This window comes from Dipodomys merriami, unplaced genomic scaffold, assembly GCF_024711535.1.
Source record: "Dipodomys merriami isolate MVZ:Mamm:240054 unplaced genomic scaffold, mDipMer1.0.p SCAF_1, whole genome shotgun sequence".
Lineage (NCBI taxonomy): Eukaryota > Metazoa > Chordata > Mammalia > Rodentia > Heteromyidae > Dipodomys > Dipodomys merriami.
The window spans coordinates 29,591,210-29,619,004 of NW_027202270.1; the positions used below are offsets into that span (position 1 = coordinate 29,591,210).

The 27,795-nt window shown below is 36.3% G+C and overlaps 2 protein-coding genes across 2 annotated transcripts in view; one reads left to right on the forward strand and one right to left on the reverse strand.

Moving 5' to 3' along the window:
- Raph1 (Ras association (RalGDS/AF-6) and pleckstrin homology domains 1) overlaps positions 1 to 27,795 on the forward strand; it is an 83,662-nt gene that overhangs the window by 23,698 nt on the left and 32,169 nt on the right. The window contains 3 exon segments of the mRNA XM_070018820.1: positions 7,891 to 8,010; positions 10,861 to 10,966; positions 12,660 to 13,165. Coding sequence (XP_069874921.1) covers positions 7,891 to 8,010; positions 10,861 to 10,966; positions 12,660 to 13,165 — 732 coding nt within the window.
- The window catches only part of LOC138824797 (uncharacterized), a 40,018-nt gene continuing 23,544 nt past the window's right edge, over positions 11,322 to 27,795 (reverse strand). The window contains exons 4-6 of the transcript XR_011371192.1: positions 22,058 to 22,429; positions 19,541 to 19,615; positions 11,322 to 12,038 (exon numbers count right to left, since the gene is read on the reverse strand). The gene's annotated coding sequence lies outside the window, so the exon portion shown is untranslated. The remainder of the gene's footprint in view (positions 12,039 to 19,540; positions 19,616 to 22,057; positions 22,430 to 27,795) is intronic.

Genomic DNA, 27,795 nt, shown 5'->3' on the forward strand with positions numbered 1-27,795 from the left:
CATTGAATTTTTATTATTTTAAAAACTAGTCCATAGTTGTAACAGTGATTGTAAAAATGGGAGGTAATTTTAGAATATGTTGTCTCATCAAAGTTGTACATACTGCTTTAAGTTATGTTGATGCTTACTGGCTTGCACTTAAAAAATACATTGAATTTTTATTATTTTAAAAACTAGTCCATAGTTATATCAGTGATTGTAAAAATGGTGACTTTTCTGTCATTTACTCTACTGCTCTAGTATTAGTTGGCATTCTATGGAAGAACCTTTTTGTTTATTTCAGTATGAGTTCAGTTTGTTTTTGTCATAATTTATTTTGATGTTTAAACTGTTTCGGATTAGGTCCCTGAGACCAGCCTCAGGCTAGTTCCTATCTACATTTGGCCTGTACCCATCATTAACTGAGCACTTACTGGCACAGTAAGATATTTTAGGGACTCTTCTTATTTTGTCTTTACTCCAAGGATCTCGGATTACTTTTTGTGTAGTGTATGCATTTAGAAAACAAAAAATGGTAAGTGTGCCGATTGCCACTGGGGTATAACTGCTACTAGATCCTTGTAGTGAAAATATATGTGTGTTACACACATAGGAAATACCTACAACACACATACACATTTCCCTGTTTATTTCTATCCTGCCATTAACCCTTGTTTGAAATCTTGTGTTGATTCAAAGCAACACAGTAGTGTCCAAGCTGTAGGCTGCAGGTATCTGCCACTTTTCTTTCCCCTGAAAGTGTGAGTTGTCTTTAGAATTGGAATTGTTACCAAACATTTGGCTGCCTGGTAGGAGATAATGTAGTGAAAGTATAGAAAAACATGGCCTGCCTCTCGGCTTTCAAAAGTTCGGTTTTGTTTTGTTTGTTTGTTTTTTGTTGGTTGTGGGGCTTGAACTCAGGGGCTGGGCACTGTCTCTTTTTGCTTAAGACTAGTGCTTTACTACTTTGAGCCACGGCACCACTTCCTTTTTTTTTTTTTTTTTTTTGTGGTTAACTGGAGATAAGAATCTCATAAACTTTGCTGCCTCAGCTGGCTTTGAACAGGGATCCTCAGATCTCAGCAGCCTGAGTCACTGTGATTTACAGGCATGAGCCACCAGCACCCTGCAATCAAGAGTTTAAAGATAATTCCTCCTACTAGAGAATATGAGGTTGCTGCTGCTACATCTGGAGAAGCAAAAGAATGCATGTATAACATAAGCTGTGTGCAGAGATAACTACCTACCTACCTGTCATACAACTAGAAAGTCCAAGATGTGGAGATGAAGGAGAAAGATGAACTTGTACAGAGGCAGAAGTCCCATCTGCACATTTTTACATGTGTGTATGTGTATGTTTCTCTATGCTGGTCATTTGTGTAAATATATATACACATACATGTTCATATATATGTACATATGTATAAATATATATATATGACTGTTTCTTAGGGCTGCCATAATAAATTACCACACAGTGGGTGGATTAAAACAACAAAATTTACTCTGTCACAGCTCTTAAAATAGAAAAGCTAAAATATAACAATAGAATTATGTTTACCCTTTTTTTGTTGCTGTTTGTCTTCATTGTTTTTTAGCTCCTCTGTGGTTTTACATAATGATTGATTGCATGTTGTGTAGTAATCTGTAAGAATTGGTCCTTAGAATTTTTTTTATTAATAATGTTAAAAATTTCTTTATAAAACATTGAACTAAGATTGTTTTTACTAGTTTAGATAAAGAGTTGCTGTTCAGGGTTTAAGAGATTAAGAATAATTTTAGGAAAAGCTTGTATAAATAAAGGAATGCTTATTTTTTTCTCTTGATCTTTTTTACTATGAATTTTTTTATTGTAAAGATGCTGCACAGAGGGGTTACAGTTACATGAGTAAGGTAATGAGGACATTTCTTGTTGAAAATTGTTACCCGCTCTTTTGTTGTTCTCCCACTATCCTTTCCTATATGGCTCATTGTTTTGGAAAAATGAATTTCTGTTCTAAAGATGTATTTAAGTGCTTGGTAAATAAAAAAATTAGATAAATTGCCTTTGATTTGACTTATAGCTCTTAAGCATTACAACTTTTATAACAACTGTTAAAATACTTCTACGTTATTTGTGTGCTTTCTTATCTCTAATTACTTCACAGGGAATGTACATGATAATGAAGAGAATATGTTCACTTACAACCTAGGTTGACAGAAAACACATAAATAAAAGAGAAAGCTGGGGAATGCAAATCATTTCTGGTGTAGCACTTCTCTTTCTTCTTAATGAAAGATCTCAACTTGGCTGGTCCAGGAATAATACAGCTTTAGTTAAGAGGTTCACCTCCATGCGGAAACTTTGCAAAACTGTCAGCACTCCTGGAGAACCAGACTGTCTATACAATTTCCCTGGCGCCCAGTAAATTGTGGCTTGCTCCTGTGAGTAAGAGTACTGCTTCCTTCCTAGTCCCTTTGAACACTTGGAGACCATTAGCTTCCTTGGAAATGGTTACATGCTAGGTCTATAGAGAGAATTTTGTTAATCACTGTATCTTTGTTTATCATCCTTTCTTAAAGCCATGGAATTGCTTTTTTTTTTTGCCACACTTGCATATATGTGTGTGTATGTGTATACATACTATGTAGTTCCTACCATAATATTGTTTACAGGCAAAAGTACTTTTTTTTTTTTCCGGTCCGGTCCTGGGGCCTGAACTCTGTGCCTGGGCGCTGTCCCTCAGCTCTTCAGCTTAAGGCTAATGCTCTACCACTTGAGCCACAGCGCCAATTATGGCTTTTTTCTTTTTGCTTATGTGGTGCTGAGGAGTCGAACCCAGGGTCTCATGCATGCAAGGCAAGTGCTGTACCACTGAGCCACCTTCCCAGTCCCGCAAAAGTACTTTTTAATGTTTAATCCTGAGTAGAACATGGAACCTCTATGTTAAATACCACTAATCTGAAGAGGAAATTTTAGTGATATATTGCAAAACCAACTTTTGATCTCTTTAAAATTAAATTCATTTGATTTATAAATTACAAAAAGCTATAAAATGGTGATTATTTAACAAAAGGTACAAAGCTAAAATGCTCAGAAAATCTGGTATATGCATAGAACACAATTTTTTTAAACAACAAACAGGGACAAAAAAGTGTTAAATTGGGGGGAGGGCAATCAACTTTTAAAACTTAAAAGACTATTAAATTCCCAGTTTCTATTTTCATAGCAGAACTGAAGATCCAGGGTTAAAGGAATAATAGTTGTACATCAAGCGACAAACCAAACATTCCAGATATCATTACATACCTGTATATAGTTAATAGCCTGCCATTCCTGATTCTCAGTCCATTTTACATTGTGTTGTATCCTATTTCTTTTCTGCTCTCACTTCCTCACTCTTCCCTGTGAGGGGTCTTCTTCCTCGTTTTATGCATTACTAAATATAACACAGGTTTTTATTGTTTCTTTTGTCTGATTTTGGTTTCCTTCCTCTTGCTTTTATAATGCAATAGTTGTATGTTGCACAGTTGGGAGAACTCCTTGAACATGAAAGTCTACATATAAAACCTTTTTTTCTACTGAGTGTTTTTCTTTAGAATTATTTATCATATTACAGCAGTATAGGAGGTATTAAAAAACATTTTGGGGTCTGAAAATGTGGCTCAGTGGTAGAGTGCTTGCCTAGCATGCATGAAGCTCTGGATTTGATTCCTCAGCACCACATACGTAGAAGAAGCCAGAAGTAGTGCTGTGGTTCAACTGGTAGAGTGCTTTCCTTGAGCAAAAGAAAAAGAAGCTCAAGGACAGTACCGAGTGCAAGTCCCAGGACTGGAAAAAAAAAAAATTTGGAAGGGATAAAGTTACTGAAACATAACTGAAAATAACTAAGATTTATTGAATAATTGAGAAAAATAATGGGGTTTTAGTAATGAATGAGTAATTGGGGTATGTTAATTTTGGAATCAAAATGCCTGATTTCTTCATGATTTGCAGGAATATTTCTCATTCTCATTTCTTCTGCCTCTAACCTAATTGGTCATACAAAACTACATTACTTTTTGCCTTAAAAATCTACCCAGTAATTGCAACAAAACAAATCTATTTCTTCTTTAGTTTTCAAACTAGTGAACCTAAGTAGTACAGAGGTGAATTTATTAAAAATTTCTCATCCCCTTAACATTAGTATTTAGTAGATCCTAATCAGGCCATTTAAAAACTTTTAAAGAATGTTTCAGGTAGTTTTGATACATATCAATTGGTAGACCATAGATGGAAAAGAATACTGCTCTACAGGATAAAGCCCAGCTTTTCATTATGATTTATAATTTTACTTCTCCCCATCTCTCTAAACTCCTTTTCCCAGAGTTTATATCACCTTCAGAAACACTAAGCCACTTGGAGTTCTCAACATGTGCCTTATTTTCTCATACTTTTATACACTCGCACACACTGCTTGCCCCATGTGAAATATCCTTGTCCTCTCTCCTTACCCTTCCCATGTCTACTGAAACATCATCCTTTCTCCTTTTCAGATTGAATTAAACAACACTCATTTAACATAAAATCTGTTATGATGCTTGAAGGCCTACAGAAAGAACTTTGCTAATCACTGTTTCATTGGTTTCCTACTTAACACAGCATTTCATCATTATTGGTTTCCTTTCTAGATCATATAGAATGCAACAACAGAGGCCATTGTGTGCATCTGTTCCTCTCATAGCTGACACATAGAAGACACATCATAAATGTTTAATGAAATGGAAGATTTTCATGTCTTTTTGGAACAGTGAGCACACTAGAGAAATCTCTAGGAGCAACTCTGCTGTCTGTATTTTGAGAATTTTCATGTGGTTTTAAGTATAAGACACTTGTAAAAAGCAACTCTGCTGTCTGTATTTTGAGAATTTTCATGTGGTTTTAAGTATAAGACACTTGTAAAAAGCAATTTTCTTTTCATTAAAAGGGCAAAAAGAGCTGTTGTTATAAGGCATCTTACTATATATATGCCATGAGTTTTTCTGTACTTATGTAAATTGGTTTTCCTCCTAGGAATTCCATTTCCCAATATTAAGTTATAGTTAATATTATATATAATTATATATATTTATATATTATAATTATATATTGTATTATTGTGTTATAGTTAACATATATTAACATAATATAATAAATATAACATCATATTTATTATATTTATATAGTGGTCAGTTTAAAAAACTTACAGCCACCCTGTCCTCTGATTAAAGTACTATTCTGGCCATTCCTCCTCTTCACTTCCATATTTAAGAAACTAATGACCTGCACAGTAGGGGTGAGGGAATACAAGGCCCCATAATGTTGGCTTTCCAGGCTTTACATGAATAGGGTCCTACTTTGATCATTAACTGTAGGGTCTTACTCTCCCTTCTTGTTTTATTTGTCTTGGTCTCATGATGTTGTCTCAAACACATCTTCCTTCTTTGCTCTTTTTATCTGTTCTTCCAGGAAATGTTTAAAATTCTTAAGCCTAATCTAAGGTCGACCTTATTGATGGAGAAACCTCATCCCCTTCACAAACAGAGTAGTAAATATTTCCTGAAAGGAAGATTCATAAGCAAAAACTTAGCTGTACCATTTTCAGTCTATAATAACAGTAACTGAGCTCAATATTTTTATTGGTAAGATAAAATCAGCCAACATAACAGCAATAGTAGATCACACAGCCATTATTTTCGTTTCTACTTCATGAATAAAATAAATGTAATTTAATTTAAAATATTAGTTAAATCATTATTAGGTGTATTCTGTTATTTTTCTGTAATAAGCATGATTTTGAAATACTACTCAGGTGATTAAATTTAGCCTTTTCATTACCTGAGTCTGTATTTCCTCATTGTTTTTCTAATTGGATGTTTAATCCAGCCTTTAAAAAAATAATCTACCTCCCCCACCCAGTATCATTTCCCTCTCAGTTGTTGAAACCACAAATTTAGAAATTATCTTTTATTTTTCCATACATCACCCTTTCCTACTCCAGATCAGTTCTTTTGACTTTGCTCATTACTTTTCTAAGTATTTTTAGTTTGACTACATTATTTCATTTAATCTCACAGAAGTAGAGTATTTTACAATAGTTAAGAGCATGGGCCTGATTTGAATTCTAGCTATGTAGGAGGGCTTTAGGGAAACTGTACCTTTTTTGTTTGTTTTGACAGTATAGATGAGTAATTTTATCTATTTTATATGATTATTCCAAGGATTTTGTGAACTAATAAATATAAAATGAGTAAATAGCAAACACTTGGAATTGTGCATAGTCCATATTTACATATTCATTGTTCATCTCTAACCAGTAGTTGAGGCCTTACAAACTTCTCTCCCATACCATCGCAGCAGCCTACTGGCATTCATTCTGCGTTCCCCCCGCCCCCCACCCCCAATAGCAGTTATCCTGCTTACAAGATACTGCTTATAATTAGAATAAAACAAGGAGGATTTTACTCTAAGTATAGGTATCCTAGTAGTTTACTAAACTTAAAAGGCCATAGGTGCTCTGAGCACCTTCTTGCTTCTTACCTAGAATAATGTCTGACATGTAGAAGTTACTTAGTAAATATTTGTTGAGTGAATGAATAAAAATTTTTACTTTTTATTTTACCTTTCTCAAATTCATCTCTTTATCTGGTGGCCACTAAAAGCACCTCTTTGGTAGGCAGTTTGAAATCTAGGATACAACTTAAATCATACACATTTGGCTTCAAATTCTCACACTCATTTACATGTGAGCCTTGGGGAAAGTTACCAAGAAGTAACCACATTTCAGAATGTAACTGAAGTTTATTAGGAGTAACTGGGGGTGGGGGGGGAAGGAGAGGGGGTTACATAAGAGTAACTGAAAATCAGAGTATCTAAATTATTCTTTGCCTAATTTTCTTTATGTGCAAATGAGTTTGTGTAAAATTATATAAAGAGTTTCTTATAAAATGCCTAGTCCTGAAGACTTAACGAAGTTCTTCTAGTACCATTTGGTCCTTTATTACTTATGTTGTTGTTGTTGTTGTTGTTGTGTATGTGTGTGTGTGTGTGTGTGTGTGTGCGCGCGCGCGCGCGCGCGCGAGAGAGAGAGAGAGAGAGAGAGAGAGAGAGAGAGAGAGAGAGAGAGAGAGAGAGAGAGAGAGAGACTAAGTGAGAAAGTGAGTGAGTTGGCCTTAATCAAGCTCTTAGGGATCATTTTAAAAGTTTGCATCTAGGCCTCAGTGGCTTGCACCTGTAATCCCAGCTCCTCAAATGGGTGAGATCTGAGGATTGAGATTCAAAGCCAACCCAGCTGACAACAAATTGAAGACACTTATCTCCAGTTAATTTAGCCAGAAGTGGTGGTGTGGCTTAAATAGCACCAGCCTGGGGGGAGGGGAGGTGGGGAGGAGGTGGGGGGAGGGGAAGGAGAAGAAGGGAAGGCCAAGCAACGGTTTAGAGCCCTGAGTTCAAGCCCTAGGACTGGCATGTATACATACACAAATTTTTACCTTTTATATATGTATATACCACACAGATCTTAAAAATTGGTTTGCAAAGTAATAAACTAAAAATAATTAAAATTATGTAATTCAAAATTGTCTATTGAAGATTGACTTTTAAGAGTTGCCGCATATGAGGCTGGGAAGGTGGCTCAGTGGTAGAGTGCTTGCCTTGCATACATATGGCATGGGTTCAATTCCTCAGCACCACTTAAGCAGAAAAAGCCAGAAATAGTACTGTGGCTCAAGTGGTAGAGCGCTAGCCTTAAGCTGAAGAGCTGAGGGACAGAGCCCAGGCCCAGAGTTCAAGCCGCACAATAGACAAAAAAAAAAAAGTTGCCGCATATATCAGAGCATATACTACACATATACTACATAATTTTCCAAATTAACTTTGTAACTAATCATTCACCATAAATGCTTTTTTTTCAGATGGAGCAACTATCAGATGAAGAAATTGATCATGGTGCTGAAGAAGATAGTGATAAGGAAGATCAAGACCTGGACAAAATGTTTGGAGCATGGCTTGGGGAGCTAGACAAACTAACTCAGGTTAGAAGTGGTACTTGAAACATTGGTTGAGGATTTGAAGTCATCACTGCATTTAAACAATTTCATTTGCACAAGTAAGGATATGCATGTAGGCTAAGTTTAAAAATACTGCTAAGGGCTGGGAAGGTGGCTCAGTGGTAGAGCGCTTGCCTTGCATGCATGAGGCCCTGGGTTCTATTCCTTAGCACCACATAAGCAAAAAGAAAAAAGCCGGAAGTGGCTTTGTGGCTCAAGTGGTAGAGTGCTAGCCTTGAGCTGAAGAGCTGAGGGACAGTGCCCAGACCCAGAGTTCAGGCCCCACGACCAGACACCCCCTCCCCCCAAATACTGCTAAGCTAGAAACGTGACCAAAACACTAAAGATTAAATATAATAACTGTAACAGTAGATAGTATCTTCTATGGTTATTCTAAAGACTTTATTACCATGTATTGTACAAAGCAATGGGTTTCATTGTGCATGTGTATAATATATTTTGATCATAGCCACTCATTATTTATTTTTGTTTCCCTTTTTCATCTTACCTGCTCTTGCTTGTTTCCTTTCTCTTCCTAAACAGTTGCTCTTCTACTTTCATGTCTTTCAAAGAAAAAAAGTTAGATTTCACAAGAGAAAATATGTAATATTTCTCTGATGATCTCTAGTTCCTTTTATCATGTAAATATATCTTAGATTTAAACCTGTGTAGTGTGACAATGCTATTATACTGCTTTTCAGTATTTTGGAAATTTTTAAGAAATACATGACTGATCTAAATGGCTAGAAATTCAAATGTCATGTTTGTTTCATTACTTTAATTCCTACATGGTGTTACTTGGCACATTAAAGTTAATGGTGCGTTCAGCTTTATATTTGATCAAATTTAGGTTATAATCCTCGTTGTTTTACATATAATCCTCAAGTTATTTTATAGATACTTTCTATTCTCCAATTCTACTGTGAGGAGAATTAGACTTAAGTTGCTGCAGTAGAGTTAGGATTGAGGTTAAAGGAAAGTTTCTTGACTGTTCTGTGAAACTTTGAAATAGGGCACTAAAGAGATTGTGGATGTTCATTTGGAAACTTTAAAATTAGGACAGATACACTATATTCATCTTATTTTGAAATAAATGAATAGAAAAGATAACATTCTAATCTAATGCCATGGTTCTACAAATAGAATATTTAACATTCTTTTAAAATTGAAATTTATTCAAATAATAATGCTTAGTAATACTAAACTATACTTAATTTGGATAGAAATCAAAGTTTTAAAAGAACAATTGTAAGCTTAGCAAATTTTTTGTAGCTTTTTTTTTTCCCAGGACTGAGGACCAACGAACCCAGGGCCTTGCGCGTGCTGGGCTAAACCCCCAGCCCCAAGCTTAGCTAATTTATTTACACAATGAAGTGAATTTCTTTTCCTTGTTTTCTTGAATTTCTCTGTTGTACCTTTATTTTTTATTGTATGGGGGGAAAGGTATCATTTACGTGAATGGTAAGGACTGGAAACATTTAGATCAGTTAGTGTGTGCTTGCTGTGCACAAGGCCATTGATTAAATCTTTAGCATCACAAAAATAAACAAGTAAAAGTTTTAATTAAAAAGAAGATGGTAGATAACTTGTAAGTCACTTATACCTGAATGTAGGTCTAATTAATTTTGTCACAGATAATACAGTAGGGTTATGGTTTGCCTTCATCCTGAGATCTTGATAGGACTATTCTATTACTTTTCGACTTTTTTTTTTTGCCAGTCCTGGGGCCTAGGCACTGTCATTGTCCCTGAGCTTGTTTTAGCTCAAGGATAGCACTCTACCACTTGAGCCATAGTGCCACTTCCAGACTTTTCTGTTTATGTGGTACTGAAGAATGGAACCCAGGGCTTCATGAATGGTAGGCAAGCACTCTACCACTGAGCCACATTCCAAGCCCTCTATTACTTTTTGAAATGGTGATTGTTCTCTTTGCTAAGGTTTTAGGTCTCACTAACTTTTAGCCCAGGACTGTCCCTTATCTTCAGGTTACTTTATGCCAGTGAGATTATGCTGGAACAAAACCATATCCCCCAAGGAAGGAGTTATCAGAATTCTGAATGTTTCTTTTCCATTTGTCATACCTATATTCATGTTTCTAGTTTATTTGATAGCAGAATTATGTGAGAAGAGAGGTCAGTCGCTAGGATGTATTGGAAAAACAAAAAACTTAACTCCAAGAGCTAGAGTTGTGGTTCAAGTGGTATACCACCTGCAAACCAAGAAGGAAGCCTCAAGTTCAAATCAGTAATACCAGAGAGAGAGAGAGAGGGAGTGGGAGTGGGAGAGGGAGAGAGAGCACGCGAGCGACCACGTATACACACACATGAGCTGGGTGCTGGTGGCTTACACCTGTAATCCTAGCTACTCAGGAGGCTGAGAGCTGAGGATCATGGTTCAAAGCCAGCCCAGGCAGGAAAGTTTGTGAGACTCTTATCTCCAATAAACCACTCAGAAAAGCTGGAAGTGGTAGCTGGAAGCAGTGCTGTGGCTCAAGTGATAGAGTGCTAGCCTTGAGCACAAAGAAGTTCAGGGACAGTGCCCAGGCCTTGAGTTCAAGCTCCAGGACCAGGAAAAAAATTTTTAAAAAGATAGAGGAAGAAGAAGAAAAGAAATTTATTCTGAACTGTGACAGACAGTGTCAAGCCTCAGGTTCTAGAGCATATACCTAAAAATTGAAATAAATGAAAATAATGTGAAAACCAATTATGCTTTACCTTAAGATTTTCGATTTGATTATTATATTGGCAGTTCACTTAATCATAGGGCAAACTTCATCCTTTTTGTATAAAGACTTGACTTGAATATAACTTTTGAATCTTTTTTTTTTTTTTAAAGAGTTTGGATTCTGACAAGCCTGCAGAACCAGTAAAAAGGTCTCCTCTTCGCCAGGAAACAAACATGGCCAATTTTTCTTACCGATTCTCCATATACAACTTGAATGGTAAGATGTAATTAGTGTAATGTATAAGGTAAATAATGATAAGTATATATTAATGTAGGAATAATGTAGCTGCAGTTTCAAATACAAGACTCAATATAAAAACAATATGCAGGCTGAGCGCCCGTGGCTCACACCTGTAATCCTAGCTACTCAGGCCGCTGAGATCCGAGGATCACCATTGAAAGCCAGCCTGGAAAACTCTTATCTCCACCAGGAAGTGGCTCAAGTAGTAGAGCGCTTGCCTTGAGCTGATGAGCTCAGGAACAGCACGCAAGCCCAGAGTTCAAGCCCTATGACCAACAAAAAAAAAAGCCTATACATATAACCTAGTACTTTTTTTGATTTGTGCATAATACTAAGTAGATTATCTTAGAAAAGAGCAACTGAAACATATTTTCCTTATTAGTAAGTGACAAAGTACATACATAGGAGGAATCTCACAGAAAATTTGATAATTTCATTGTTGTTCTGTCACTGGATTAAAATCCAAGGAATTTATTATTTCTTTTGTGTGTGTGGTCCTAGGATTTGAACTGCCACTTGTATTCACCCAGCTCTCTTTTCCTTTTTTGTTTTTTTTTTTTTAATGTAGGGTCTTGTGGCTTGTTGTCTGTGTATGTCTGTTGCCCATGGCGTGACTTACTTGTGGCCCCCTGCAGAGCTGGGATTATAGACATACAATCTTGAGGTCTTGCTAAACCCTCCCCTGTTTCCACCCAGGCTACTTGTCTATGATCCTTTTAATCACCTCTACAGTAGCTAGGATTAGAGCTGTAAACCCCATGGTTGTTACTAATTTTAATAACATTTCTCATAAATTTAGTGTACTCTACCTAAGCAACTCTATTGTTTAGAATTGACTTTTTAAACTTTACTTTTATTGGACTTTCCATTTATTTTTTCATGCCTCAGCTGTTTTGATAACATCTTTGTTGGATACTGACTGTATTAATAGCTTATTACAAACTGTGGTTTAAAAGTTACATGAAAAGTTGGAGTTGTGGCTCAGTTGGTAGAGTGTTAGCTAGTGAGCAAAAGTGGCAGGTGCTGAGTTCAAGCCCCTGTCTCAGACCTAAAAAAAAGAAAAAAGAAAAAGTTAATGAGGGATGTGGCTAAAGCTATTAAATAATATGTTTTGCACTATTTTGTTTGAATGCATACCTTTATTCTTTTTTTTCTTTTTCCTTTTTCTTTCTTTCTTTTTTTTTTTTTTTTTTTTTTTTTTGACGGTCATGGGGCTTGAACCATGATTCTCTCAGCTTCCTTGAACTCTGGGCCTGGGTGCTGTCCCTCAGCTCTTCAGCTCAAGGCAAGCGCTCTACCACTTGAGCCACAGTGCCACTTCCAGTTTTCTGAATGGTTTATTGGAGATAAGAGTTGCACAGACTTTCGTGCCTGGGCTGGCTTTGAACTATGATCCTCAGATCTCAGACTCCCGCGTAGCTAGGATTACAGGTGTGAGCCACTGGGCATCGGGCCCCATACCTTTATTCTTAATTATTAGAGATTGTAAAAGTGCTTCTGAAAATTTTCTGGGAATTAAAAAGAAAACCTATTTAATACTTCCATTTGACTGACTATATTCCCAATGGAATGCATTCTTTTGCATCCCCTACCATTTCCATATTTAACTGATTTAGAATAGAATGTATGAATTCTGATTGGTTCTGGAAACTTGTGTGTTGTTTTGCAGAAGCTCTGAATCAGGGAGAAACGGTGGATCTGGATGCCCTGATGGCTGATCTTTGCTCTATAGAGCAGGAGCTAAGCAGTATTGGTTCAGGAAGTAGTAAGCGTCAAGTCACAGAACTGAAAAGTACTCAGAAATTACCTGCCAGCCGACATACCTCCAAACATGGCACATTGAAAGGATTATCTTCTTCATCTAATAGGATACCTAAGCCTTCCCATGCTAACTACTCCCTGGATGACATCACTGCACAATTAGAACAGGCTTCCTTGAGCATGGATGAGGCTGCTCAGCAATCGGTACTAGAAGATACTAAGCCTTTAGGAACTAATCAGCACAGAAGAACTGCCTCAGCAGGCACTGTGAGCGATGCTGAAGTCCGCTCTATTAGTAACTCCTCTCGTTCTAGCATGACTTCTGCAGCCTCCAGCATGGATTCTTTGGATATTGACAAAGTAACACGCCCTCAAGAACTAGATTTGACCTATCAGGGACAGCCAATTACTGAGGTAAATATATTTTTCTCCTAGCATTTTAGTATTAAAATAAAGGGTAAGTAATTTTTAAAGTGTAGCTTGAATTAACTTTCTTAATTCTCCTATATTGAAAGTTTGTAAAAAATCTCAGGCCTGGGTACAGTTGTACTTTATAATCCCTGCTTAGTAAGAGGCTGAGATAGGAGGATCAAAGAATGAGACCTTATCTGGAAAAAAAGCTAATACTCAGATGAAATATATTGCTCAAAGTAAACATTACGGAAATGATTTAGAAATTTTTATTCTTTTGATTTTGGAAGCCCTTGAATTAATGTCATTTATTTCATGATTAAAAACTTGAAGCCAAGAATGATAGTTCAAGCCAATAATTCCAGGTACTCAGGAGACTAAAAGGAGGATCAGAAGTTTGAAGCTAGATCTGGCAAATATCAAGACTCAATAAAATCCCCAGTACTGGAAAAAAAAAAAATTGAAATGTGATTTGCAAAGCCATTAGTAATTATCAGCCTTTGTTTTTTTTGGTTTTTTTGGGTCCAGTCATGGGGCCTGAACTCTGGGCCTGGGCGCTGTCCCTCAGCTCTTCAGCTCAAGGCTAGCTCTACCACTTGAGCCACAGTGCCAACTCCGGCTTTTTTCTTTTTGCTTATGTGGTGCTGAGGAATCGAACCCAGGGCCTCAGGCATGCAAGGCAAGCGCTCTACCACTGAGCCACCTTCCTACTCCTGTTTTTTTTGAGGGAGGAGTGCCAGTACTGGGGCTTACACTCAAGGCCTTGAACTCTTTCTTGGATTTTCCACTCCAGATGGATGCTGTACCACTTGAGCCACACCTCTACTTCCAACTTTTTTTTTTTTTTTTGCTAGTTAATTGGAGATATGAGGCTCATGGACTTTTCTAGTCTTAACTTCAAACCTCAGTCCTCAGATCTTAGCCTCTTGGGTAGCTAGGATTACAGGTATGAACCTTTAGTGCCTGGCATCAGATTGCTTTTTAGTGTGTTTCAAAATAACATAAGAAACCTACTTACAGTTTTCAAAATCTGCTCCATTTTATTCAAGTCAGTATGAGGTAATAAGAAAGAGCTACTGAGCTCAGAAAACTTGGAATTTAGTTATATCTTGCTATATTAATGAGACTTAAGAAAGAATTCATCCTCTCTGAACATCAGTTTCTTATAAGAAAAAATGGAATTAGTTCTACTTGGTCTACCATCCTCATAGAAATTGAGAATCAAAAGTGATAGATATGAACAAATCTTTTATGTAAGTTTAACTGAAGCTGGATTTTGTTGGTGAAAGGATTCTTGGTGAAAGATTTCTTTTAATCTGAAGATGGCATTTGGGTTGTAGCATTGTAGCAAGAAAGAAGAAAATCAGTGTGGCTAAATAAAATCAGCCTTTTGTTTGTCTACTGTAATACAGAGTAAGAGAATGTTTATGTATAATCAATACAAATGTAAAACCCTATGGACCATTGTTTAAGGAACTAGAGAAATTTGAAATTTATACTGTTGACATTTTTCTTTCCAATTTATTTACATTAATCTAAACTTGGCATTCAATAGTGTGCCTAATTTTTATTTTAGGTAATATGAAACAAACATGAATCATCAAGTTAGTTTAGAAATAAACTTGAGTTTTATTGCAAAGAAAATTAGCAAATTATATCAGTCTAAATAATAAAGTTTAATTAGCTTAAAATAAATATGATCTACCTGTTATATGTTTTGCCATATCTTTTCCATCTCAATTAATGGCTACTCTATCTTCAAGTTCATCAAGCAAATGTCCTGGGGTCTAGCCATTTTTTATCCATCTCTCTTCCAGGGTGTTAGAAAATTCTCTTGGCTTTACCTTCAGAAATAGCCAGGATCTTGATCATTTCTCAAGATCTTCACTACCAAGTCAACATCATCTTGATCTAGTTCTTTATAATAGTTTTCTAGCTTGTCTTTCTACATTGCAGTCTTAGTGATCTGCTTAAAAGTAAGCCAGATCATCTCTTTTCAGACTTAAAGGCATTGTATCTTACTCAGAGTAAAGCCAAAATTCCTAAAGTGGTTTATGTGGCCTTAACCTGATCTGCTTTCCCTGATCTATTTATCCCATTTTTTCTTCCTTCCCTTGCTCTGCATACACCATTGTCTCCTACTTGTCCTTGCCGGCTATCAGTGACTGCTTTAGAGCCTTTGTATTTGTTTCCCTGCCTAGGTGCCCTTTCCCAGTAATCTAAGGATATAATCCTTTCCACCTTCAGGGATTTGTTTAAATGTCACTTTCTCAGTAAGGTCTTCTTTTATGGTGGTATTTAAAAATCAAGCTCTTCTAAATGCCCTGTGACTACAAGTTATTTCCCTTTTCCACTTAATTTTGCCCTTCAGTGCCAACTACCAAACATGCTATGCATTTTTATTTTGTTTATCTTTTCCCAAGTGACTATAAACTTCATGAGGAGAGGATTTTTCATTGTTTTGATTTCTTTCAGTTTCCTTAATGCCTAAAACAGTATTTGGCTCATAGAAGCATGATATTTGAGCAAATGTAAGCACATATTTAGTCAACAGTCCTTTTTTAAAAAATTCTTCAGTAGTTGTACAAAGGGGTTACCATTCAATATGTCAGTTGATAAGTAAAATGCATCTTAATTGATATTACCCTGTTCATCTTTTTCTCCATCCCTTCCAACCCTACCACTCCCATCAATTCAATTCTGCTTCATTATTAGTATTAAAGAAATTCCTAATGCATCCTCTTCAGATACTCTCCAATTGTTTATTAATTTGTCCGTATTTAAGATTTTGTACAAAGATTAGTTATCCTAATCTTGACAATTTGTCATTTTGCCTGGTGAGTTAGCATATTGACTGTTGGTACATGAATACAAATTTTCAATTTTCAGTGTGCTTACTTGAAAAAAATGCATCATAAATTAGCTGAAACTTAATGCACTTTTTTTTCTAGTTTTGAACAAATGCTTTGGAGGTATCTGGGTTTTTTCTGTTGTTATTATAAAGATGGTGGGTTCCAGTTACGTAAGTCAGGTAATGAGTATATTTCTTTTGAACAGTGTAACCCCTTCCCTCCTCTTCTATTTTTCCCTCCCAACCTCCCCACAGGTTGTATAGTTCATTTTCAAAATAGTATCCCTTGAGTATTACTGCTGCATTTGTTTACCCTTTGTTCTACCATTTTTGTCCTCCCACCTTAACCTCTCAAAAACAGATACACTTACATATGAGACAGAAGATAAGAAAGCAAAAACAGTGACAGAGGAAGAAAAAAATAACCAAAAAAAACTCTTGTTTCCATTTCTTGGGAGTTCATTTTGATAAATACCATTTTATATGATCATATGCACATAGCTGTTGAGCCTTTGTGATCCTCTCAAGAATATTCTCCTTTTAGCCGGGCGCTGGTGGCTCACGCCTGTAATCCTAGCTAACTCAGGAGGCTGAGATCTGAGGATCACGGTTCAAATCCAGCCCCGGCAGGAAAGTCCATGAGACTCTTAGCTCCAATTAACCACTAGAAAACCAAAAGTGGCGCTGTGGCTCAAGCGGTAGAGCACTCGCCTTGAGCTGAAGAGCTGAGGGACAGCGCCCAAGCCCAGAGTTCAAGCCCCACGACTGACCAAAAAAAAAAAAAAAAAAAATTCTCCTTTGGTCTCACTGTGTGAATGTCTACAGTCCTGTAAAATTTATCATATCCAAGTGTATTTTTTGCCTTTTACCACCCAGTGTATTTACTTGTTGATTTATAGCCTCATTCTAGTTACAACAAATGAGGGAAAACAGGCAACCTATGTTTCTTTGGGTCTGGCTTACTTCACTATAATTTTTTCTAAATCCTTCCATTTCCTTGCAAATGGTACAATGTCAGTCCACTGTCTTAATCTAAATGTCTGTACTCTGAAATAAACATCAGTTGTTTTCCTTCAAAATGGCCAGTGGAGTGCCACAGTGAAGAAACATGAAAACTCCTGTAATAATGATACAAATACAAGTGGAAAGAATCAATTCAAAGCAATATTGCGCTTTCTTTTTTCTATCTCCTTTCTAAAAGCAAGGATAAGCACAGTATAGTATAATTCCACATCACAAAGAGTGTGTTTTTTTCCTCTGACTTTTTCTTCCTTGGATTTTTGTCAAAATACTGTATTTGCAAGTACTTCATTTATGTTACCTAGTTTATGCCTCATATTAGCCCTTTGGTAAGTGCATTATTCCAACCACACCAAGGCTGAAGAAATTAAATAATTGAGAATTTGACCTTCAAAGTCATAATGTCTTCCTTACATTCTTAAAATCTTAAAGCGTGATTAATAGTTAAAATGAGTATTTCCTGGGTGTTTAAGAATATTTTCTTATTAAAAATATTCCATGGATGTATATAACAATGACTTATAATTAGTTAATATTCTGTCAAAATCCTTCAATAATTATCACTATTAAGTTGTTTAAAGAGGTTTCAATGCCAGAATTCAGGTTATAAATGCAATGCTTCTTGACCAGTGTCACTCCTCCCATTTCCATCTTTCCTCAGGCCATCCCTACACTCAAGTTACTATGACTTATTATTTATTTATTAATAAGTGTTGGTCCTGGGGCTTGAACTCAGGGCCTGGGCACTGTCCCTAAGCTTTTTTTCTCAAGGCTTGTATTATATCACCAGTAAGACAACAGCTTGGAAATTTAAGTGGTAATTGTATGTTATAAATTGTTTATGAAATAGGGCTTAAGAAATAAAAAACAAGTCTAAAATATACCTTTAATGTTTTCTTCTGGTGAGATTTAACCATTAGCAGGTCTTTAGAATTTTATATATAAAAGTGTATTTTTTAAATAATACTTTTAAGCTATTACTATACTTCATAGCAGATTCAATTGGTTTTTCTAAATTTTAAGAAAATTTGAAACTGGGTGTTACGTGCTTGTAATCCCAGCTACTCATAAGGTTGATCAAAGCCAGCCTGGGCAGACAAACCTGTGAGGCTCTTATCTCCAATTAACCAGCAAAAAGCTTGGCAGGAGGAATGGCTCAAATGGTAGATTACTGACTGAGCAAGAGTACAATGACCTAGCCATAAGGTCAGACAAAAAAAGGTTGATTAATGAAAATTGTCTGGTATGTGAGTTACTAACTTTCAAATTTTAGGAATTTTTCTCATGTGAAAGGCTTTTCAATGAAACTTTGTTTTGACAATATTGGAGCTTGAACTTAATGCCCTGTGCTTGTTAGGCAAGCCCTTTACCAGTTGAGCCACACCTACAGCCCTCACTGACTCATTTATTCATAATATATATGACATATTATGTCAGTAGCCCACACCAAAAAAAAAAAAAGTCTCCTGAGTAACTAGGATTATAGGCATGAGCCACTGCTTCCTAACCCCCAGCCCTTTTTTGCTTTAGTTATTTTTCTCACATTTTTTTCTGGAGCTATCCTTGAATCATGATCTTCCTACTTGTTCCTCCTGTTATAGAAATGAATTACCTCTGGTTTGTTGTTGAGATGGGGTCTAGATTAAGTAAGTTGTTGCACAGTCTAGTCCCAAACTACAATTCTCCTAACAGCATATCCTAATTTCAATGCAATTTTTCTACTTCTTCCAAGTTCTAGAACTATTTCAAGAAATTTGTTCAAAAAGTTTGAAACACTGGGGAAAATACAGTAATTGTGTTTATAGCATGTGGGGTGTGACCCCACTACCAGCAAAATCCCAAATTATTCTTAGCAAACCTAACCTCTTACCTCTAAAGAATTAAATAGTGGGGCTGGGAAGGTGGCTCAGTGGTAGAGCACTTGCCTTGCATGCTCGAGGCCCTGGGTTCGTTTCCTCAGCACCACATAAGCAAAAAGAAAAAAGCCGGAAGTGGCGCTGTGGCTCAAGTGGTAGAATGCTAGCCTTGAGCTGAAGAGCTGAGGGACAGCGCCCAGGCCCAGAGTTCAGGCCCCACGACCGGACCCTCCCCCCCCCCCCCAAAAAAAAAAGAATTAAATGGTTAGTAGAGAGCACAGGACTTTCTGAAATCTTTAAGTCCTACATAAACTGTTGAAGGAATGGAGTTACAGTTGATTTTTCACTTATTGAAATTAACTTTCTTATTCCAGTGGCCTTTATTTTACACTGAAATTTATTTATGTGTACTGTTTTATTCCAGATCTCACTGGCTTAATGATGTTTAGTAGCAGTAGGAAATAGCTATCAGGTGAAAAAGTGGCTGATGGTCTGGTGAAAGCTTGGTGCAATGTCTAGTTCACATAAATTATTTCTCAATTAACCCCAATTTCCATGTCAACACTGTCATTACTACCTTGTTTCACAATGGAAGGAACTGGGGCAAAGAGCAACTCTATAACCTGCCCAAGGATTTGAACCCAACCTTACCATACTACTTCATCACAGAACTGAAGATTCCCTTCAACACCAACAGTAGACTGGCCAGTGTCCACAAAGCTCAACCTAGAGATTCAAAAGGAGACATGGGCAGGAGAAAAACAAGTAAAGAGATTCATGTAGTAACACCCCCATCTTGTGGCATTGTGGTATATATTGTTTAAGTATTTTAATATTGTAGGTAAAAATTTAGCAATTCTAAATTTAGGCTTAAGTAAAATTGTGATGAGGGCTATAGTTTCTTGTTTTTAAAATAATATAGTGCATACTCAATTATTCATAGAAGCCTATGGAGATAAATGCTAACTTTATATAACAAAATAAAAAGGTTAAGAAACCTAACCATCACATTGTTAGTAAATGGACAAGCTGGGGCTTCATCCCAGATATTCCACTGTCAGGGTTTGTATTCTTTTCCACAATTGTGTTATACTTATTTCTAAGTATATTTGTGAAAAATGCATACACATATCAGTTAAAGAGGAATGTGCAACTATTTTAGTTGAAGAGTGAATGGATGCATAATCCTCCACTTCCTTTCTGTAGTTATACATAATCTAAATTGCTAGCTATGATGGGAAGTGTTTTATTTGTAAACATTACGTTGGGATAAGGCCATTTCTTGATAGTTGTTTGGCACTGGTGTTTAGATCAGTGTTTTCCAAAGTATGTCCTCCCACTTCCACTGCCAGGATTCTGGCTAGCAGATCATACTTCATTTTAACAGTTACAAATTTAGTTCAAGAAAGTGGCAACCAGGAGCTGAGAGTGTGGCTCAAGTGGTGGTAAAGGCCTGCTGCCTTGCAAGCAGGAGGCCTCAGCTCAAATCCTAGTGCTGGGATTAAGAAAATGCAATCTTGGTCTGCAGATTTGTGGAGAATTTTTGAAAGATTGAGAATTTGATTATTTAACATAAATAAAAGGTTTTAGAACTTAGGTTAGAGCAAAATTTATGTGGCTAATTGATTAATTCATTTTTAAAGCAGAGCTTTAATATTTATGTAAATAATGATAAAGAGTAGGTAAAGATCAGATTGGAGTAGATAATTATTTGTAAGAAAATATTTACTTTGTGGAAATGGAACCTAGTCCTGAACCTAGCCTAGAATCTAGTCTTGATCTGCCAAGCATGTGGATAAAGGCCAAACAGAAATAGTTATCTCTCTATTCCATAAATATTTGAGTCCCTAAGCATCTCACTGTACTATAAGGGATAAAACTGTCATAGTACACAATGTCCACTACACATACAAATGTACAAGGGGAAGGGATATAGAGTGTAGACAACCAAACAAGCATTTGCAGCACATTGTAGCCAGTACTACAGTAGGCAGACATAAAACCTCTTTAATAGAAAAGTCATGGTTATCTTTGAGAATGAATGACATTATAATTAAAAATATAAAACCTTTGGGGGAAAAGATTGCAGGGAGTTAGGAATTGATGTGTGTTTAGGAAGTAGCAATTCTGAATAGCATGAATTCAGGACATTTGTCAGTTCGGAGGAGAAAATAATACCACAAGAGGAAAGTAAAGAATTGAACGCTTTTCTGCTACTTTACCCCTAGGCTGGCCTGATTATCAGACTAGAGATATTGGAGAAGGAATGAATGGGATCTGGGACGTGCTTAGCGTTGGAGGGGTTGAAGAGGATTATTTATTCCTATAAAACCAGAGAGAAGTGAGAAAGAATTTGCATTTAAGCTAGCACAATAGTCTAGGAGGTATGGCAGAAGACTGCAAGTTTGAGGGTAGCCTGGGCAAAGACCCTGCCTGATAAAAACCAACCAGCCATAGCCAGGTGCCAGTGGCTCATGACTTTAATCCTACCTACTCAGAAGGCTGAGATCTAAGGATCACAGTTTGAAGCCAGCTCAGGTAGGAAAGTCTGTGAAACTTATCTCCAGTTAACCACAAAAGAGCCAGAAGTGTAGCTCAAGTGGTACAATGCTAGCCTTGAGCAAAAGAAGCTCAAGGACAGTGCTTAGGCCCTAAGTTCAAGCCCTAGGACCAATACCAGAAAAACCCAAAGAACAAAAACCGGTCAAAGAAACAAAACCAGGCTGGGGCATAATTCAACTTTTAGAGTACTTGCCTCGCATGTGTAAGGCATATTATTTAAATACACATACATATATACACACACGTGTGTGTGTGTGTGTGTGTGTGTGTGTGTGTGTGTATATATATTTAGTTACAGGATATCTTCAGTGATAAAATCTTTATGGTGATGTAGTTTTGGGGGGGGGGTGTAGGGAAGTCATGTGAAGAGGAAGAAGAGAAGCTAAAAGCCTGAAGAAATGGAGACTTACTTAGAAAAAGCTTTGGAGAAATTATTTAATGAGTAAAGAGAGAAAATTGAGAGTACAGTGTTCAAGAACAAGTGAAAGTTTCTTAGCATGAATTGGTACTGGGTACAGTATGTTGTGTAGTTCTTCCATTCAGCTATACTGTTCAGAAGTAGAATGAAGTAGTTTTTGTGAAGGATTAAGTTCATGTGGTTCTCACCTTTCTGAGTTCCATAAAAGAATGAAATATGATTTCATGCTCCTTTTCATTACTGTTTCATTACTCTCTTGTTTCATTTCAGTGATCTTTTTCTCTTCCTGCATGATGAAGAGAGCTGCCCTTTACACCTCTGTTACCTATCATTTTCTTCCTTCCTCCATTTTTCACAGCATGCTATTTCTCTGAGATGTCCCAGCAAGCAGGCCAAGCATCATACTGACTTCACAGAAGAGCAGGCTGAGCTGACACCTGTAAGTTCTGTAAACATGTCATGCAAGTATTTAAAAGTAGATGAAGAAGAATGCACTTGTTAGACTCCAAATGATGAAACCTTGTCATATAGCCTCAATTTTCTGTAAGATTGAAACAAACCTAAAAGTAAATGAGCAAACCAAATAAATACACACAACAAACTTTATGATATGGTATCATTGATTATGGTACACATAGAAGGTAGCCTACCTGATACAGTTTTTGTATTGAAATCTAAAACCACCTGTTAAAAAAAATTAGAATGTTTTCTTTAGAATGAAGTTTCTAGTGAATGACTCCCCTGTACAAATGCTTATCTGAAAATCCAAGTTTTATTTCCTCAAATACGAATTCTCCGGTCAATGGTTGACAAATCTTGATACTTCAGTGCTTCACAGTTCCCATATAGTTGCCACTAACCACATGTTAGTGGCTATTAAGTACTTAAATGTGGCTAATCTAAATTGAAATGGGCTGAAAGATAAAATAGACACAATTTCAAAGGCTTGTATGAATAAAAAATGTTTCATTATTACTGGTTGAGATGTTATTTGGGTATTTTAGGTTAAATACAAGCTATGAGTACTTTAATATTTTCTTTTTATATGTGTATGTGCGTGTACTCTTGTATGTGTACGGATATGAGTCCTGGAGTTTGGCCGCTGTCCCTGAGCTTTTTTGCTCAAGGCTAGCACCCTATCAGTTGAGCCACAGCTCTACATTTGGCTTTTTTGGAGATAAGTGTCTCATGGACTTTCCTGCCAGGGCTGGTTTCAACTGTGATTCTCTGATCTCAGCATCCTGAGTAGCTAGGATTACAGGCATGAGCTACCAGTGGCCAGTGTGACAAGAGCAGAAGTTTTTTGTTGTTTTGTTTTTATCAGGTACAGGAAAAAGAACAAATATAAGTGGGCACTAAAATTAAGATGCATTAGGATAATAGCAAATATGACATTTTTATATCATAAGAGAAAAATGGGAAGTAACCTTAACTGAAGTAGGGATAATGTACTAAGACAATTTATAGGCAATGTAGGGATAGTGATAAAGTACAAAATTCTAACAAATGACATAGATTTTATGGTTTAGTTTTTGTTGTTGACAGTCTTATTACTATGTGGCCCTAAGCTGGCCTCAAATTAGTCTTCCTGTTAGCCTCCAGAATATAGGCATTGTAGAAATGCATCTTATTTTTGAGATTAATTTTATTTATAATTACAGTGATAAAAATTATATGAGATTAGATCATTATGAAATGATTTTGATAATTGATTGTGCTACAAATATTCTAAACAAAGCAAAGTAATAGAAATATTTTTAAACATTTGGTCCTAATGAAGCTCCGAAATTCCAATACTTCATATTTTTATTAATATTATTTAGTTTATAAATCTGTTCAAAGGAATTTTAAATCTCTCCCATTTGTTTCTATATAACAGGGCACAAATACAGTAGTGTCAGTTCTTTCTTCAAATTCAGCTTCCATTGCTGAGTGATTTCCTAACATTATGAGCAACTCTTCATGAATTTTGAACAAAAAAAGAAAGCCAGTGGCTCATGCCTATAATCCTAGCTATTCAGGAACCTACGGTCTGAGGACCAGATTCAAAGACAGCTCACGCAAGAACATATATGAGACACTTATCTCCAATTAACCAACAAAAAGCTAGAAATAGAGCTGTGGCTCAAATGGTAGAGTGCCAGCATTGAGCAAAGAAAGCTAAAGAACAGCACCTAGGCCCTAAGTTTAAGCCTTACTATAGGTACAAAATAACAATTAAAAAGAAAGCACAAGTTCTCTCAATCTGCTTTATAGGATAAAGGCACTCCTTAAAACAGTGAAAATTAAGCTGGATGTTGGTAACACCTGTAATCCTAGCTACTCAGGAGGCTGAGATCTGAGGATTACAGTTGGAAGCCAGCCTAGGCGGGAAAGTCCTTGAGACTGTTTCCAGTAAACTACTCTGAAAAAGCCAGAAGTGGCGCTGTGGCTCATAGTGGTAGAGTGCTAGCCTTGCCTTGAGAAGGAAGAGGCTCATGAACAGCACTCAGGCTGAGTTCAAGCTCCAGGACTAGCCGAAAAAAGAAGTGAAAATTAAAAGTATAAAAATCATTGGTGTTTCTATGTAAAATAGAGTTAATTGTAATAAATAGGGTTGCCTATCTGTGTGTTTTTTCCATGTAAGGTCATTAAAATACCATATGAACTGTGATGCTGATTTTTGTTATGTGACATAGTTCCTTGTTTGTAGGGCATCTAGCATCTCTGATTTACTATAAATGCTTGTAATTCTTCTTTTCTTCTTTACTCTTAAAGCCCCAAATGCCCTCACCATTTGCCTACTGAAAGACAACACTACCCTCTTTGAGAACCACTTGTGTCTAATATTTGCTTTCTATTTCCCCAACCCTAACCCAGACTTGTAGCTGCTTACTTATCCTTTAGAAATATAAGCCAGGACTTAATTCTGGCATAAGTCCTTATCTCCTTTGTGTTCCTATACCACCACACAATGTATTGTACTTGCCACACACACACAAACATATATACAAAAGAGCAATTACAGGTTTTCAGTTTAATTATCTAAAACCTTCATATAGGGCTTCAAGGGGTTTTTTGCCAGGGCCAGCATGGACTGGTATCCTCCTAGTAAGCTTTCTGCATAACTAGAATGACAGCAAACCATTTTGTTGAGATGGGGGTCTTAATAAACTTTCTACCTGATTAGTTCTTAAATGATCCTATCTGGCTACTCTGCCTTTTAAGTGGCTAGGATTACAGACATGCATTAACATGACTGACCATCCCTATTCATTTTTTCTTATTTACACATAATGAGGAAAATATTCTTATATTGGTATTCGTATATTGGTTTATGTAAAACTGTATATTTCAGGATAAAATTCTTGAAAACATACTATTTATTTTACAAACTTACTCATTTTTTTCAGAAAAATAAAGATCCCTATTTCTGACTTGCATAACTGTACTCCTTTGTGCATCACCTTTACAATAAATTTTTTAAAACCCCAAATGAATAGAATTTTCAAGTAATTGCACTTCAAATTTTACAAGATAAAATCTGCCTCCCACCATCAAAACAAAAACTATGAGTTGAATGCTAGTGGCTCATGCCTGTAATCCTAACTACTGTGGAGGCTGAGATCTGAGCATCAAGGTTCAAAGATAGCTGGCCCAAGAGATACTGATACCACTCACAAATGCTCCCAAGACTCCTTGCTCTTCAGCAAAGAGGAGGGATTGGCTAGAAGAATGCAAAGGTCTGAGTAGAGGACTGAGAAGGGAAGACTCGTTTGACACACCATCTACTGAGCTAGCTGTCAGTCTTGGCACCTGTTGATAGTTTACCAAAATACTTACAGCTACATATAAATAAGGTCTTATTTTCTTTTAGTCACCACTACAGTTGTTTGCTTTTCCATTTCCCTCTTTCTTTCATGTATTCAACTAGTTTGGAGGTCTGTTACCTCCTTCCTTTTTTTTTCTTTTCTTTTTTTTTTCTTTATGGACATACTTTGCTCAGTTTACAAAAAAAAAGAGATAATTATAAAGAATCATTCTTCGTCTGCTTTATATTTATATTTTAAACACATGAAACCTCCACTGACTTCTGTTATTGCCTTTTTGTTTTTGTTTTTGTTTCTCTCTTTTCCTGTACAAGCACTCCTATCTGGACAGGGAAACCTCACTTCTTCTGAGAAACATTGCAGGAAAACCTTCTCATTTGCTGACCAAGGTGATACTACTGCTTTCCACGTGCATGTAACTATTTATTGCCTTTGAGATAGAATTTAATTTCTAGTTTTGATTGTGTTCTCAGATTATTGCTTTATGTCAGCTAATTTAGTGGGGTACTTTAGCTACCTGATCTTCATGTCTATTAGATGGTATTGAGAATAGAAAATATTTTCAATCGTTTAATTTTTTAAAACTTTCATAAACTTATTTGACTTACATGTATATTGCACTTTTCTAGTTCAATATTGCATTTGAAAGTCTAAAAAGTTGCTTGTATTTGAACTTTATTACTACTAATGGTTTCATGCTATGAGTTGAGTTTCTTCAGCACGCTTTACAATTCTTGTTTACATTATCGCCTCCTGGTTTAATTAAAACACTTGTATAGGAAGACTATATTAGTCAATAATAATATTAGTCATATTGGAATAGAAGACTACAATTTTAATTTCTCAGTTCTCCATTCTCAAAGAGTGTTTAAATCATTCCAGCATAAATTCATTGGGCTAGTATTTTACAACAACTTAAAAATCTTTTAGCAGTTATCATTAACCAGGAAATGATGCAAGGAGGAAGCTGAATTGCTTTCTATCTGTTTTCAGGTCATTTCATGCTCTTTCTTTTCCTTTCTCCCTCCCTCCCTCTCACTATTTCTCCCTTCCCCCTCTTTCTCTCTCTTTTTCTCTTTCTCTCTTTCTCTCTTTTTCTCTTTCTTTTTCTTTCTCTCTCTTTCTCTCTTTCTCTTCCTTTCTTTTTCTCTTTCTTTCTTTCTTTCTCTTTCTCTCTTTTTTCTTTCTTTCTCTTTCTTTCTTTCTCTCTTTCTCTCTCTTTCTCTCTTTTTTCTTTCTCTCTTTTCTTTCTTTCTTTTTCTTTCTTTCCCTTCCTTCCTTCCTTCCTTCCTTCCTTCCTTCCTTCCTTCCTTCCTTTCTTTCTTCCTTTCTTCCTTTCCTTCCTTCCTTCCTTCCTTCCTTCCTTCCTTCCTTCCTTCCTTCCTTCCTTCCTTCTTTCCTTCTTCCTTTCTTCCTTTCTTCCTTTCTTCCTTTCTTCCTTTCTTTCTTTCTTCTTTCTTTCTTCTTTCTTTCTTTCTTTCTTTCTTTCTTTCTTTCTTTCTTTCTTTCTTTCTTTCTTTCTTTCTTTCTTTCTTTCTTTCTTTCTTTCTTTCTTTCTTTCTCTCTCTCTCTCTCTCTCTCTCTCTCTCTCTCTCTCTCTCTCTCTCTCTGGTCCTGGGCCCCAAACTCAGGGCCTGAGCACTGTCCCTGAGCTTTTCTATGCTCAAGGCTAGCACTCTACCACTTGGGCTATAGCATCACTTTTTGTGAGTAGTTTATTGGAGAGAAGAGTCTCAAGGACTTTTCCTGCCCAGGCTGGCTTCAAACTGCAATCCTTAGATCTAGGATTACAGGCCTGAGCCACTGGCATAACACTTTTTATTATCTTATTTAAATAGTATAAAGTTAAAATTTAAAGTATTGCTTTTGGTTTCTGAAGAATACATATAATAATTATATGTAAGTTACTGTATCTGAGATTTTTTTTTTAATTTCTTCCTAATACTGTAAAATATACATTGGCTCTCCTTGTCTGTCTATGCTCTCTCCCATACTTCCCATTTCCAGATCACTAATAGCTGACAGGGTTTCCTAAAAGATTACCAACATCTTTGTAGAAATTAAATCTCACAAGTGTGTAGCCTCCTCACCCATTTTCTCCCTGGAGCTGCACAGTT